The sequence below is a fragment of the Schistosoma mansoni genome, chromosome 1 (assembly GCF_000237925.1).
Source record: "Schistosoma mansoni strain Puerto Rico chromosome 1, complete genome".
Classification (NCBI taxonomy): domain Eukaryota; kingdom Metazoa; phylum Platyhelminthes; class Trematoda; order Strigeidida; family Schistosomatidae; genus Schistosoma; species Schistosoma mansoni.
Window position 1 is genome coordinate 19,968,657 of NC_031495.1, and position 17,826 is coordinate 19,986,482.

Below are 17,826 nucleotides of genomic sequence, written 5' to 3' on the forward strand. Positions count from 1 at the left end.
GTTCTACTGGCTTCTATTTAAAAAGCCTGACAATCCATCACTATCTAGTAATTTTTCATGATATTTTGACTGATAGCTGACTTACTAAGACTTGCTGATTTCATGAATCCCAAAACTTATTTGGTATCACTTTCACTTTTTTTGCTGCCACTAATGTTCACTGTCACTTTGTAAGCATTTTTTATTATGAATTAAAATTCCTTTACTCTTCATGTCTAGGCCTCTTTGAATGTATTTTCAAGGATGCATCATTTTAGTAGAACAGAATAGTGGAAAGGAAAATGAGTAATCGAAAACGCTTCAACTTATTAATCAATGACCCACGTAAGTAGGTTCTTATTTTCGATAAATAAAAGGTATGTCAAAAATCACCGAATGCAAGAATGTTCATAATGAAGACTACTTTACCAAAATAAAAAACAACGGCCATTTGATATCTACTAGTTCAAAATATATTAACTATTTCATTGGAGAACGATTATCCAAGTGTTGTATATTATTTTAAAGCTCAATATTGTTAATTAGAAAATTTACGATATTTTAAAATCCTCTTTACAATTAGAGTAAAATTATCTCTTTTTCTTATATACATAACTGAAATGTGATACTTAACGGTTATATCCCCTGGTGAATTATGAATGGTAACTCTGAGGACTAGTTATGGACCAATGTAATATGTCTATTTCCTATTGTACAATTGTTACGTAACTAAACTATTCATATTCGTGTTCCTCTTATCATAAGCTTTATTTTGACCTACAGACTATTATTATACGATTTACAACTCTTGAGTTATCCCCAGTCTATTGATTACTGTTCACCCTATTCACAGCCACATTTTGCCAAATCTTCTACAAATATTATTTTCTATTTTATGGTACGATGTGGTTTGTTTGATTGGTATATAAACCCAGTATGTTTGAGAATAATGATTCATATTGCAGAGGCTGTTATTGGTGTTCTGGACTTAACTGGCTGGGCTAGGCAGATAGGAAGGGCCGATACGCACTCAAGACTGCTCGTACAGCTTTTGTGCATCATTGCTCCAATCGATAAATCGCTCTTCTCTCATTGGCGGGAATCAGCACTTTCATATATCAAATAGGGCACGCACTTATACGATATAACATTAACATTGACTGATGACTTGATAAAATAAATCAATAAGATCAGTAACTAATCTTCATTACAAATTGATTGATTTTAGATTGATGGAAAACTGGGGAAAACCAAAACGATATCATTACGAACAGTATGTAATATTTAATCATTTCTGTAAAAAAAAGAACCACTTTTTTCTAACTAAATTTTATTATATTTGTTTCATTCATTCCTTAAAATTAGTTTGTTGATCTCACCACAGGCTTCTATTATGATTCTTGAATTTGAACAATCATTTCTAAACTCTGAGAAACTGAAATGTTGAAGGTTTATAATGAGCTTTATTTTTATGATTTGTTGTAAAGAAAACCAAACTTTTTGCAAGTTTGTAGCTACCTATTAAATTCTAAACAGTTTGGATTTGGAATTCTTTACGTTTTTCCCAATTTATGTTTCACCTTGTAAGCTTATTCAGTTGTATCTTTATTGTTATTAGAAATGTATACTTGTCATTTAGTGAAAAGAAAAACAAAGCAAAATTATTTTTACTGACTGGAACAGTAGTGAGTAATGGTTATTCATTGAAGTTTATAAGCCATTGAGGTAGCGATACGATCAGACCTATGACATTTTTGGCACTTAAAAAATCGAGTCTATCTTATCCTACCATTCGGGAATGGCTCAAATAGTCTTGTTATGAAACAAAGATTTAAATTAGCTGTCAATGGGACATTTGTGAGGTCTAACTTAAAGTTATAGAAAAGTCGAGGTCTATGTTTCACCAAAATCCCAAACAGCAAGTACGTGATTGTATCACATTCCTTTGTGTCAGTCAGTTTACACGTATATACGGAAACACGTACATAGGGAGAAGCAATCGTGAGATGCAATTAAAGATAGCTGAACACATACCTAAGTGGTTGCAAAGCGAATGAATTCCAATAGCCAAATAAGATCACAGGATAGACATATATCATCATCCATTGCAAAACATTCGGTTGAGACTAGTCATAATGTTGATATAAATTCAGCCTTCGTAGTTTCGTAAAAACGTTTTCAAGGGCACTGTCTATATGAAGAATGAAACCCCCTTTATGTGTTCAAAAATTTGTTCTTACCCTTAAACTACCCTGACAATAATGATTTATTATCCAGCGTGTTTTCACACTGTTTTTGTGTACTTTATTACTTTGTTCCCCTTATCTCTCAATTTATCTAGTTGACCTTTTATTTGTCATATATGTCTTAAAAAGTATGTGTGAGACCAGATTGTTGAAAATTTGTTTCGCAAGTGTACCACGTAATCCTGATAGACTTCGTCTTATCAAATTATACAAATAGCTATGCATTAATAAGTTGTATCTTTATTGTCTAGCGGCCAGATATTTGAATCAGATAGATAGGTACCTGCTACCAATCTAGGACTCTTCAAAAATGTTCACCTTCCTGCTCCTAAAACAGGGTCAAAAGTAACTTTTGGTCACTGAAGCGAAGACCAAAGATACAATTTTAATCATTTCTTGATATATCACAAAAAAGTGAATCCATCTATAACACAAAAATCCTTTTGGTGCGATAAGGGCATTCATAAATTCATTACATAAAACGAAGTCACAATGATATGACGAAATAGGTGCAGAAAAGTAATGTAAAAGAGAAATAAACGTTACTAGATCATACGGTTTAGATAAAAGTAAAGGTGAAATAAATTTCATTCAGTTAGATATATCTTAGTGTTTATGAGGATTAAAATAAAAATCACAAAAGAACTGGCACTGAATTTTATGTAAGTGTCACCTTTGAGTCGTATGATCTATGGGATCCTATCCAAATAGTTATGATAAATCAGTGGTTGTCAACTCATTACAAATAGCATTTTATCCCAAAGCTCCAGCTTATAAACTAACCATCTCTTATTAAGTGTTCCTATTTTTAATAATACCTGAATAATTGAGGAGAAAGTAACGAACTTCAATATTATTACTTAAACTCATCTCAGAACGTGAACAGAAATTACAAATTAATGAAATATTAATAGATTCAAACTGTAAATAGTTAAACTTTAGGTCTTTTGCAAATGATTGAAAATATAAATGGGAATTATTACTTACTGTTGAACTTTTGCTTTAGACGACTGGTGCTGGGACAACAGAGCACCTTTACTTAATTCAAGGTCTATTTTCAGTTTGTTTATTTCCTGAAAATAAAAAATACAGATATTGTTTGATCATTAAGAAGTTATTGGTTTGCAAATATCTATACAGAAAAAAATTCTTCGTCCTCATATTCATAATACGGAATAACTATGGTTAAAAAAGGAAATATCAGCATGATAAAATTAGAAAATTGTTTAGTAAGGCAGCTTATTTAGGTTTGTTGAGTTTAGCAATAGTTTGAAAAATGGACTGATATCAGCTCGAATACCACTGAATGTCGGAAAGCAGTGGGTAACTGTTATGTTTTGGATTTGAATACCTTGACATGGAGCATGATCAACCCCATGAAGCCTTCAAACCCGAATCTGTAAGCCTTTTTTGAGTACAAAACCACATGGGCATCTCTAATGTACCCCATTTCCCACTTAAACCTGTAATATGATTGTCATCCTTATTAAATATAATCGTAAAGTAATTGGATCGTTTTCAACCTGGTTGATTCTATATGTAACTGCTTTTTAGTAGAATTTTGGTGAATTCATGTTAAAGCCAGTCATTAGTACTCTGTTAGTAATTACGATGTTAGGTAGTTGGAGGTTTGATGATTATCAGATTTTAAAAAAAATAGTTCGGATATTCTAACATTGGATAGAGTTTCTAGCTTAAACATTGAGAGGATTAAGCACTTTAATATATCCCGTAGAAAACTAACTCTATAAAAAAACGCTAACCAGAAAAAATTATCCAAACCATTTGAACCGTGCCTTGGGAGTCAAAATGTCTTCATTTAGAAGAGTTATTACGCCTCATAGTGAAAGCCGAGTTCCTTCAGAAGCCACGAGGCCGATGCCTCTTCTCACAACCAGAGCAACCATTTATCTAGATACATAGATTGCTCGTACAATGTAGGAGACCTAGAGAATCTTCCAAATTGCATCAGGAATGATGAAATACAACCTGGAGGTGCTTGGGATCAGCGAAACACAGTGGACGCAGATTAGACAACAAAGACTAGCTTCAAGGGAGCTTCTGTTATACTCAGGCCATGAGGAGGAAAATACCACACATACACAAGGGGTTGCATTGATGCTGTCCGAACAAGCACAAAATGCACTTATAGTATGGGAATCTCATTGACCAAGGATCATCAAAGCCTCCTTCAAAACAAAGAAAGAGGGCATTACAATGAACGTCATCCAATGCTATGCGCCTACCAATGACTACAATGATGACATTAAAGATTCATTCTACGATAAGCTGCAGTCAATCGTTGAGAAGTGCCCAACAAAGAACTTGACCATTCTGATGGGAGATTTCAATGCCAAGGTTGGAATGAACAACACTGGATACGAAGATATCATGGGACGACATGGACTAGTAGAAAGGAACGAAAATGGTGAGAGATTTGCAAACCTATGTGCCTTCAATAAACTGGTCATAGGTGGCACCATATTCCCACACAAAAACATACAAAGATACTTGGATTTCACCGGATCACACTACACAGAATCAAATCGACCATATATGCATCAACAAAAAGTTCCGGAGGACGATGGGGGATGTGAGAACCAGAAGAGGAGCTGATATAGCATCAGATCATCATTTGCTGGTCGCCAAAATGAAACTAAAACTTAAGAAGTACTGGACAACTGGGCGGACAACATCACAAAAGTTTAATACGGCCTTTCTTCGAGATGCTGACAAACTCAACAAATTCAACATAGCCCTCAGCAATAGGTCCCAGGCCTTTCACGATCTACTCAATGGAGAGGGAACTACCATGGAGAACAACTGGAAAGGTATCAAGGAGGCAATCGTTTCAACATGTCAGGAGATTTTGGGCCAAAAGAAGCACCATCACAAGGAATGGATCACTGTTGGTACACTGGATAAAATTGAAGAAAGGAGGAACAAGAAGGCAGCAATCAATACCAGACGAACAAGAGCAGAAAAAGCCAAGGCACAAGCCGAATATACAGAGGCAAACAAGCAAGTGAAGAGGAGCATCAGAACCGACAAACGTAAATATGTGGAAGATCTAGCAATGACGGTGGAAAGGGCTGCAAGAGAAGGAAACATGAGACGACTGTAAGACACAGCAAAGACTCACTGGAAATTATCGTAAACCAGAACAACCAGTGAAAATCAAGGAAGGTAAGGTAATCACCAACATTGAAGAACAACGAAACAGATGGGTAGAACATTTCAAAGAACTCTTGAATCGACCAGCTCCACTGAACCCACCCAACATCGAAGCAGCACCCACAGACCTCCCAATCAATTTTGGCTCACTAACAATTGAAGAGATCGGCATGGCCATTAGACAAATCAAGAGCGGCAAAGCAGCAGGACCAGACAACATTCCGGCAGAGGCACTGAAAGCAGATGTAGTAGCAACTGTAAAGATACTTCGCATTCTCTTCAGTAAGATTTGGGATGAAGAACGAGTACCAACAGACTGAAAAGAAGGACTTCTGATCAAGATGCCAAATAAAGGCGATCTCAGCAAGTGTGATAACTACAGGAGCATCACTCTTCTATCAATACCAGGAAAACGTCTTCAACAGAGTATTGTTAAACAGAATGAAGGACTCCGTAGACGCCCAACTTCGAGATCAACAGGCTGGATTCCGTAAGGATCGATCATGTACAGACGAAATCGCAACTCCATGGATCATTGTGGAACAATCAACCGAATGGATTTCATCACTCCACATCTACTTCATTGACTGCGAGAAAGCATTTGACAGCGTGGACAGGACAACAATATGAAAGTTTCTTCGACACTACGGCGTGCCTGAGAAGATAGTCAATATCATACGGAATCCCTATGATGGGTTAAATTGGAGAATCATGCATGAAGGACAGCTGACAGACCCGTTTGGAGTAAAGACTTGTGTCAGGCAAGGTTGCTTACTCCCACCCTTTCCCTTTCTACCGGTGATCGACTGAGTCATGAAAACGTCAACACCTGAAGGAAAGCACAGGATACAATGGACAGCTAGGATGAGGCTGAACGATTTAGACTTCGCAGATGATCTGGCTCTTATATCACACACGCAAAAACAAATGCAGGAGAAAACGACCAGTGTAGCAGCAGCCTCAGCTGTAGTAGGTCTCAATATTCACAAAGGGAAAAGCAAGATTCTCCGATACAATACAGCATTCACCAATCGAATTATACTTGACGGAGAAGCTTTGGAGGATGTGAAAACATTTACATATCTGAGCAGCATCGTTGATGAACACGGTGGATTTGATACAGATGTGAAGGGGCGGATCAGCAAAGAAAGAGCAGCATATTTACAACTGAAGAACATCTGGAACTCAAAACAACTGTGTGTCAACCAACACCAAAGTCAGAATTTTCAATACAAATGACAGTTCTACTGTATGGAGTGGAAACCTGGAAAACTACTAAAACGATCATCCAGAAGATACAGGTGTTTATTAACAGTTGTCTATGCAAGATGGCCAGACACTATCAGCAACAACCTACTGTGGGAGAGAACAAACCAGATTTCAGCAGAGGAAGAAATCAGGAAGCACTGGAAGTGGATAGAACACACATTGAGGAAATCACCGAATTGCGTCACAAGACAAGCCCTCACATGGAATCTTGAAGGCCAAAGGAGAAGAGAAATACCAAAGAACATATTACACCGAGAAATGGAGACAGAAATGAGAAAAATGAACAAAAATTGGATAGAACTAGAAAGGAAGGCCCAGGAAAGAGTGGGTTGAAGAATGCTGGTCGGTGGCCTATTCTCCATTGGGGGTAACAGGCGTAAGTAAGCTTAAAGGTCAGTCTAATATAACGATCAATGGGGATTAAAATGCATATAAAGATAGCGAATATAAGGTTAACCAGTCACTGGAAAAAGTATCAGAACTGTCTGATTTATTACTTGCTGAGTAATTTTGGTATTCACTGATGTTATATGGAACGATGATGAAAGATTTCTCATTTGATCCACTCACTCATAATAACGCACACCATCGAAATAAAATTTCGAAAGATCAAATCTCTAGTGGATATAATCTATGATTAACCGGTGCGAAATATATTTAGTAGTCCACTATATGTGAATCGCCTTAATGAAGGTTGTCTGTAGCTTGACGTTTTGACATAAATTATTCACTCATGGCAAAGAACATAGCTGAAAACACTTTATTCATAAATATTGTAAAAAAAGTGGCCATGTGATCAGCACATATTTATCAATTTTGTAAAACCACTTAAACCGTTTTTAGTCAATACATACGTGTTAGTCTTGAGAACAAATTGTAAAATCTAATGAATGTGAACAATATTAACAAAAGGAACAGAAGAACTGAAACAAAGAAAACTGTCGTGAATGAACAAAGTAATTTTTGTGGTAGATCTACAAGTGGAGGCAATACTTGAGGAATGTACTTATATAATGTAGTGAGTGTCGCCAAAGTATAATATAAGCATACTGATTAAGTTAGATAATCCTACGTAAATTGTTTAAAAATAGATTGACCTTAATTAGGGATTTTGAATTACTTTTCATAGCTAATCCGTGTATAAATAATGTTTTATAATAAGTCATAGTGATCAATTTTTAGAGTATACTGTTAACATAAACAAGATTAATGAAATATTTTTATTAAAAAAAAACATTTGATCATTCTTATGAAATAAATCTAACCTACTACCGAATAACTTAGAGACTTAGATCGATTTGTCAAATAATCAAATGTTTATAGTAGAGACCTGTATGAAGTTGTACTAAACCAAACCTTTAATTAACTGCACATGCTTGAAATAACTTCATAAATGACAGTACCATGTATGATAGGGAAAGCAATTATATGAATTTATTTCAATCCCTGGTGATATGTTTCGTTCGTATTTATACTGATACAATGGGATAGATCCAGGGGTTTCTATAGCTCACTTAAAAGAAATTATCCTGAGGTTCACCTAAAATGTACAATTCTTATTTAATGATGAGATATATAGATATGTAGATGGTATCACAACGGTTTCTCCACTGAGTCTACTACTGGCCTCCTTCTTCATGGTCATCGTCGAAATTAGTAGCCTAAAAATGACATTTAATAAATTGTCTTTGTATAGGACACAAATCGATGACACATTCATCATATATGATCAAAAGTTTTATATCCAAGATATCATCAACTCCCATCCGTCAATTAAATTTACAGTGATATAAGAATGTGAACCAGAATTTCCTTGTCTTGGTTTCTTACTTACTAAAGAAAATGAAGGGTCAACACAAGGATCCATGTATGGAAGACCTACATAGAACAGATAACTAGTCATTTTGTACAGTTGGGTTCCATTAGCTAAAATAAGTCTCATTCACTCTCGATGATCACAATATCGTAAAGTTTGTTCATTGGACCTTTCAGAGCTCATAAATTATTCATTTTGAAATCCACTATCCTAAAGAGTAGACATCTATTGAGATTTATGATGAAAATTATGAAATAGAAAAGCAATTACAAATTACACCCACCGGCCCAGAGAATTAACCGTTTGTAAATCTTCAGTTTAAAGGGAGTAATGGTGATGATGTAGTTGAAAACTATCTATCTATCTTTATTTGAAATGATGTAGTCAAATTTCACTTGACGACTAACCATGCATGGTTATCTAAAGGGGTATGTAAATCAAACAACTGCTTAGTGCTCGAACACATGGTTAAATGAAGCCACACCCCATCACATGTATCTGAGTTCAAAATCCTCTACAAAGTAACAAGAACTGACTCAAAAAATTTCGGATGAGGAATTTATGCGCAGCTGAGGCTATAGCAATTCATCATTTCAAACCCGAACTCTTCATACAGAAGAGTCACGTTCAATCTCTCATTCTCCCATGGTCTTAGCCCCTTCTCCGATGTTTCAAAACTATAAGTGCTAATTATTGCCTTCTTATTCTCTTCTTTTATTAAGTTTACAGTTAACTTTATCTTTTATTTTACAGATGATTCCATTGGCAGTTACTTTTTATTACTTCTAAAACTATGATGTCACGTAAGCTGTGGATGATCATTGATTACTTTGTTAGACGATGCAATGTTTTTTTTCGACACTTGAAAACTCTAAATGAATTAAAATAACACTTTCCTATGTATAAATTATTACTTGAAGATTTTTTATAGTCTCGGCAATATTATGCAACATCACTTCATCTGAATTGACTACAACCTCAGAAAATGATATCTTGAAGAAGAGGATTTTCTGTGCTGAAAATTATTCATACCTAGAATTAGTTCCGTCGCTTATATCTAAATTTATTGCTTATATGTATTCTTCTATAAATTATATATCGCTTTACTCCTGATAGTACTGTATATTTGTATTATGTTCGCATGATAAGAGGTTAAAATTATCCTCTGTGATATCGGCGAAGACTCTCAACTATACAAGATAGTTGGTCCATCACCACATATACAACTGTAATTTCCAGTAACTTTTTAGCATCACTGGTGCATAGTATTAATAACAGTCAAGTAAACATGGATTCACCTAGTTAATTACTGACTTCAAGATGGATTCCATATGAACATGATGACTGGTAGAGTTTAAACATGTTAAGTATAAGTAAATCTACACTGAACGTCTTGGGCGATTGTTCTGCTAGAGGGTTAAGTGCTTAAATTTGTAAATGTAAATCACTGAATTCCGACTTCATAGTTCAAAGGCATCATTATCTTCCAGACTTGAAGACATTATTCTCGAGCTTCTTTTATTCATCCTTCATTTTTGAGCTATTTTCCAGACAATGACGAACACTATCTTTAAAAACAATGTGTGTTAAGAATTCGAATGAAATGTCCCTACTTAAATTCATTGATTCTAATTTTTCTTATTTAGAAATACTTTTTGCCTAACTACTTCAAGCATGACATTTAGTATTTGGAGCATTTATTCCTAATCAATTAAGCGACATATTTTTAAAAGTATTTAAAGTATGCAATATACGTTTCTTCGTGAACAGTATTTGATTGGAATGACATATAATGAGGTGTAGTTCCTTAACAGTATCATACTATGTTCAAGAAATCACTATGGATAATAAGTTTAGCATACCTGTGAAAATAAATTTAAAGTAAAATAATTATGTTAATACTAATTTTACCTTTTCCAATTCAACAGTTGAAGCGTAAACAGTATTTTGTTTTTGATCATTTTCATCAGCTGACTGAAATTTCTAAAATTATAGTAAAATGGATTTTATTTTTAGGAAAAACGAGAGTTACTTAAAAGCAGATATTAACTTTATCATACATACATTTAAAATACACATTGTTAATATGTGAAGGATAATAATATCATGTGGTTGCTTAAACTAAAGTATGTGTATGAGGAGGTAGCTGCGAAGCTGTAGCCTATTAGTCGAAGGTTCTGCCTTTTGTAACCATTAAGCCACCATTCTTATAAAAGAAAATTATATTTTATTTAAAATGCAGTGTTATATCGATTGGCGTGCGTTCTTGCCCAGTTGATATATATGACGTGATATGACCGCGAATTAGAAAGCAGTAAATTTTATTGATCGCCCAATGATACACGACATCCGTATTAGCAGTCTTGAGTACTTGTCAGTCCTGCTATCTCTCTAGCCCAGCCAGTTAAGTCCAGAACATCAATAACAGCCTCTGCAATATGAGTCAGTATTCTCAAACATACTGGGTTTATATACCAATCAAACAAACCACATCGTACCATAAAATAGAAAATAATATTTGTAGAAGATTTGGCAAAATGTGGCTGTGAATAGGGTGAACAGTAATCAATAGACTGGGGATAACTCAAGAGTTGTAAATCGTATAATAATAGTCTGTAGGTCAAAATAAAGCTTATGATAAGAGGAACACGAATATGAATAGTTTAGTTAGTTAACAATTATACAATAGGAAATATACATATCATATTGGTCTATAGATAGTTCTCAAAATTACCATTCATAAATCTCCACGGGATATAACAAAAAGTCAATTATTGTTTAAGTTGTCTTATTTGCTTTTCTCTAATTAAAATTTTAGCAGTAAAACAAGAGTATTAATGATCAATTATTATTGTTATTAGTCATATCAATAATATGGTTATATATTTAGTAGTTTCAATGTATCTTAAAGCTCACCCACACTATTATTTACAGAGCTCATCTACAAAACTTTATTCATGATATTTTAATCATTGTAGTAAGTATATATTAATTATCCAATGCAATATTTCGTTATTTTTATTAGCGAAAGAGTAATAATGGTCCTAATTAAAGATTTACACCATTAATAATACATAAATACTATATTAAGTACTTACTGGATATATATATATATCGTAAATGATGACTGAACAATCAGACATCAGGAACCTAGAGCCTGACACATATATGCATTGGTTTATTTCTGTGTCTAGCGATCTTTGACTGACGATCTAGGGGAAGATAACTAGTGAAGTAATCTGAGCAATCTGCCACCGATTCTAAGCTATATCATACAACGTCTTGAACTATCGCTCACAATAATCACTTGAACCCCAACCAGATAGTCTGCATCTATCTAAACGGTTTAATCAGACACCCAATGACTTCAAGAATTGATAGCATGTCATGGTTCGAGAGCCTCCATATTTATTCCAACCCACTTCTAAATTTTCAAACACCGCGCGTAAGCGATACATTTAATTTATTTTGACAGATACTCAACAGTGTTTTAAAAACAAAACTTAAAATTATTATGCTTTGGAACAAATAAACCAGTTTTTCATGATGATAAACTTTGTTGTAAATATTAAGAGCTATATGACCAAACATAACATAATATCTTATCCAGTGAACCATGCTTAAAAATGAAGGAATATGAGGTAAAAATACTTTTATCCTAGAGCTTTTCGACAATAGCCATGTGTATCGCTCTACAGATTAAATTAATGATATTATACATGGAACAATATACACAATATTATGATTACATTCTTTAAAAACAACTCTCTCTTCATGAGAACATACATATTTACATACATACAAGTACATGTAAAACTTGAATTAACATTAAGTACTTTCAATTCTAAACTACAAACGTAGGTAATTAATAAATGACTGTATCATTCTAATGTGAATAATGGTATCACAGCATAGTTTGTTATTAATAATACATTCACGTTTATAAATGATGAAAACATACGTAGATTCACGTGCGTATTGGATACAATACACCTTTTTTTGTTTAAATTAATGTATAAGAGGAAGCTGATAATAAATAACTGAAAATTAATTAGTCACTACATTTATAGGTATACCGATAATAATTCCATCATATTTACTTAACTCTGTGAGTTTCTATAAAATGTAAATGAAATTTTTCTTCAATATTCAATAAATTTAACATGTGAGAAAAAATCTCAACTACTTAAAATTTCACTGTGCACGACAATAACAATAAATAGATGAATACCTTATGTGTTTTATATTGTAGCTTATATTAACTATGATTACTACTATCACTGATATTGGTACTGCCTCTACTACTATTACTGCCCTCATCTTGATATTTTCATCTCTCTGCGCTGATTTGGTGTCGTTACTTCTGACTGACTGACTAGCTCTTTGTGGTCTTTTTATATAAGACAATGTTTCTTCTTTTTTAAGTGTAATAAATCAAAATACAGAATGGTTACAGCAAGTGCCATTGAATATACGGGGATGTTTATATGTAAATTTCTCCAGAGACAAATATCGTTCGGAGAATGATTAGGAATCAAAGAGTATTGTTCTGTTTGCGAGATATGAAACTCCGGTAGTCGCAGCCTTCTGATCTTGCGCAATATACACCTATGACTTCATACAAGATTGAACCTTCAGGCTTCATGGAGAGCATATTGTTATATTGGAATACTCCCTGATTTTCAATGAATTCCAGATGACCTTAGTTTACAATCACAAAAATATTAAATAAGTCGTCTATTAACCGAGTGGCTTTCATAAAATAAGAAATTTTGATCGTTTATTCGCAAAGTATGTTAAAACCTCTTAATAAGAACAAATTTTAATAGTTGAATTCATGATTCGATGTAAACTAGATCACCACCAAAAACCTGGAAGCACTAGACGACCGTTTCGTCCTATCATGGGCGTTTGCGTGCGAGACTGAAGGTCCTGGGTTAGAGTCCCGCATGCGGGACTGTGGAGGCGCACTGCTGAGGAGTCCCATACTAAGACGAAATGACAGTCCAGTGCTTCTAGGTTTTCCATGGTGGTCTAGCTTATATCGACTCATGAATTCAACCAATAAAATTACCACGGTCTCTACAAAAAAACTCAAGAACAAATTTACCAATCTTCTGTATGTCAGGTACCGGTCAAAATATTCATTGAGTTTGTTATCCTCAAATTAAAAAATCAACTGTTTTCTCTTAGCTTGAAGTGTTGATTCACTTATTCTTTTAAATCCTTAGAAATCTGACTTCACATAGCCGATTACTTCTTATACTGCAAGTTAGTTTTTATTCATTTACAAGTGTTGTATACTTTTAGGAATGCCTGGACATTTTAGCTGTTTTGTAACCACTTCCTTCTCCTAAGATATCTCTCCTAAAATTGTACAGGTGTACCTAAATCCACCGTAAATTTACGAGTTCATTATTGTCAATGAAATAAAATTATGTGATCAAAGCAAAAATGGTCAAGATAAGAATTATAAATCTGTTATTGGGTATGAAAAGGATTGTGTATTAATCAACAAAGCTATATAAAGCTGGATATAGATTCAAAAGACCCAAGGAATTTCTAAAAAGTGAATCATGTAAAATGAATCAGCAACAGGAAATAAAAATTGTGATAACAGGTATATATAAAGGATATCAAATATAGTAATAAAACTAATAACAAGAAATGAAAGACGGTGGGTTGTGCCTACAGGGAAATAAGAGGATAGACAGATTGCATTTTCTGATGTTAGGTGGATATTACTTGTGTTCTTCTGTTTTGTAGTATATATAAGTGAGTTTTTAATAAACTGTTTTGTATAACTGGCAAGTCAGCACTTCGTCTTAACTACTAGGTTTAACTGTAACGATTTTTTTAAGGGTAAATCTGGGTGAACCGATGTCATTTAAATAAATCAGTGGTCTATCTGTTAAGGGCTTCGGCTCGAGACTGGTAGGTCCTGGGTTCGAATCTCGCGAGAGCGGGTTCGTGGATGCGCACTGCTGAGGAGTCCCATAATAGAACGAAACGGCCGTCCAGTGTTTCCAGGTTTTCCATGGTGGTCTAGCTTCAATTGACTCACGCTTTCAACTATAATAAATCAGATATTGGAAAATAAAACTATTAATTGACTTGGATTGTTTGTTAGGCAGGATGCTTTTGAAATATACATTTGAGTAGAGTTCACTTTGGTGTTTATGGAGTAGTAGTGCCAAGCCAACCGGAAGGATACTCATGGGTCCTATTCCAAGGCAACGATAATTTCTTCACACATTCATGAGTTAATTGCTGTTTATAGAAGATAATTCGATTCCTAAATGCTCATTCCCTATTATTTTCTTTGAATACATTGTTTAGGAAGGACTTCCTTTTTATCCATATTCCTCCTCTCTGATATTCATATTCTACATTATTCTATTTATATGATTTACAGGAAGAATATTGCTACACATTGAGTTTTATCGTCAAACACAACCGATTTCTTCGTTGCGTTCCCCATCACACAGTTTAGTAAAGTTATTCAAATAAACAGACACATTGCATGCAGTTGAAATACCAGATAATTTAGTAATTATACTTATGGACCGATACTTAAAATCATTTATGCTACAACAACTACTGCTACCAAACATACACAAGATTAGTGCTCTGTGAGGGTACGAAATAGCAAATGAACAATATTAAAACAAATAGGAAGTCAATTAGCTGACTGGTACCTATGATTTAGTTCATATTTAAGGGAAATTGCGTGAAGAAACATTAAAACTCTCAGTAATTAAATATTTAATACATTTAAACTTAATCTCAACCATAAAACGTTATATCTAATAGGTCTACTGCTTATTCATATTAGGTTAGTTAACTAGAGTGGATCAATACAACCGAAATGATTGAACGATTAACACTAGTTTATTTAACAAACAATCTTTATCATATTGAATTACATTAATAAATTGGTTATAAATATTTCATAGTTCACTTCCAGTATAGTGTAACTGAATCGCATATTTGACTATCGAGAGGGACAGATAAATAAACATAGTTAACGAAAACTTATTGGTGTATACCAACAACAGATTTCTTGAAAGTAACTAATGTGCACTTTAATTTTTGCTAGAAGGGGGAAAATTGGAATAGTACACACTGAGAAGGTCGGATCAAGGAATCTAAATGGATTAGCAATAATTGGAATTTATACCCTTGGTGAAGTTTTTCATGAAGACATGTTAGATAATGTAGTTATATTAACGAGGATTCATTGCAACTCTCATCACTCAATGAAGTAAAAAAACAAAAACGTTTATGACAAAATATCGTCTGATACGTATGTATAAAAAGTGGGATTGTAAACAGTTTTTGTTACAATACAGATCTAATATCTCTCTTCTAACCTCAATATACTTCACATTTCAAGCTTTTTGAAAATGCAGTAGCTAAAGGATAAAACTCATGCACATAAGACAGAATCAGGTTAAGTAGTAAGAAGTTGATTAAGTTAGTTTAACTAATAAAGTGTTGATGCGTTTACTTAGAGACTGGAGCTTTAAATCTCGATGAGATAATACATATCTTTATTTATCAAATCAAAATTCTGGGTCTAGCCTAGTATGAAGTTACAGACATGCACTTCCAAATAACTTCGAGTGGGAAAAACGATCTACAGTGCTTCTCAGTTTTCAGCAGTTCACCTATTGACATCAGTTCATGAAAAAAGCCATTTATAAATTGTACAAAATTTTCACAAAATCGCCTGAGTAGAAAAGCATTTTTAATGATTTAGAATCGAAAATAGTGTGGTCTTGTTGATTATGTTTTAAAAGGTTTGCAATTAAAAGTCAAAATTTTCTACTCATTTTAAAAATTGCTTATTTAGTTAATCAACTATTCTCACGGAATAATTTGCTACGATATGAAAGGAAAAATTATTTAGATCAAATAGCATAGGTGTTTCTTTCTGTCAATAGACACATACGCTCTTAAGTAGTAAATATTCACTAATAACCACATAACTGAGTATGAACCACTCAGACTGCATAATCGAAATCTTAATTTGTAGTATGGTCTGTTACGACACATAATTCATAAGATGAAATAGTTGTCTTGTACTCACTTATTACCAACAGTTATTTCAATGACACTTAACGGTCTCCACAACGTCAAACTAAAATTTACCATGTGTCTACTTGTGATTAGCTCCGAGATGGTGTTCTCGGGGTTCATATGAGAAGCTGTGACCAGTGGAGTTAAACCATGTTGGCTGAGACACTTACTCAACGAAGACAATGGAAGATGGTCGCGCCAAATAGTGGATTGGTTGAAGTGATACAATGGCATCGTTGGAAGGCGCCTCAGTGGTCTAGAGGTTAAACGTTCGCGCGAGACCAAAGGTCTTGGGTCCGAATCCCGTGTGTGGGGTCCTTGATGAGCACTGTCAAGGATTCCCATACTAGGATGGAACGGCCGTCCAGTGCTTACGGGTTTTCAATGGTGGTCTAACATTGGTTGGTTCGTGATTTTAATGAAACAGTTATTTCGTTGATTCATGACTTACAGTTGAAATTGGTGCTTTTTTTACACAATACAAAATCTGTGCCAGGCAAACAATAAGAATGTTGGACCTGTCAATCAGAATATACTGCAGCGGTTATCAAAATAGAACTTTGTCCGTGAATTAACAAACTAGTGTGAAATAATTGTTTTTCTTACACACAGAAATAATTAATTCGTGACACTTTTTTATAATATACATTTTCATTTACGAAATTATTCGAAGGGTAAGTTCAGTATTAACATATTTGAATAAAAATCTTATTATTAAGACAGCTGATATTTATAAAGCCAGTGAGTGATTAGTATACAGTTACTATGCGAACCCTAGATTTTTATCAAAATATCTACAACAATATTGGCTAACATGAAGATTCCGGGAATATTTAATATATAGTATATACGTGAAGTAAAGATAAAGTATTCAATAAAACAGTTATTTTTACAATATTACAGATTATAGAAACTCAGTGGTTGTTTGAGAAACGTATTCCTAGTAACTTTTCATAAAATTATGCTTTTTTTTGCTATGGGATATAACAGTGAACTCATGTAAATGAATTACTATTTAAAAGGATGTTGGCAAACTTTTGTAAATGTGCATTCTCTGATTATTTAAAACTTAATATGAAGTTGTTAGACTCGACTACTTTCCCCTATTAATCATGAAGTCAAATTAATCTTTAAATTATTGTCTATAAAGGCTTTTCCAATGAGATTATATATTGTTTATTCATTAGTAGGTACTGCCTTATCATATTTTAAATAAACTACAAGATATATTACTTCCTCGTATTGAAATTCCCAAAATGA

The 17,826-nt window shown here is 33.8% G+C and overlaps 1 protein-coding gene across 1 annotated transcript in view; it reads right to left on the reverse strand.

Moving 5' to 3' along the window:
• The window catches only part of Smp_140820 (putative sp8), a gene marked incomplete at its 5' end in the record, with an annotated part of 34,675 nt that overhangs the window by 15,174 nt on the left and 1,675 nt on the right, over positions 1-17,826 (reverse strand). Inside the window, 2 exons of the mRNA XM_018793584.1 lie at positions 3,213-3,298; positions 10,396-10,467. Of these exons, the coding sequence (XP_018648082.1) occupies positions 3,213-3,298; positions 10,396-10,467 (158 nt within the window). The remainder of the gene's footprint in view (positions 1-3,212; positions 3,299-10,395; positions 10,468-17,826) is intronic.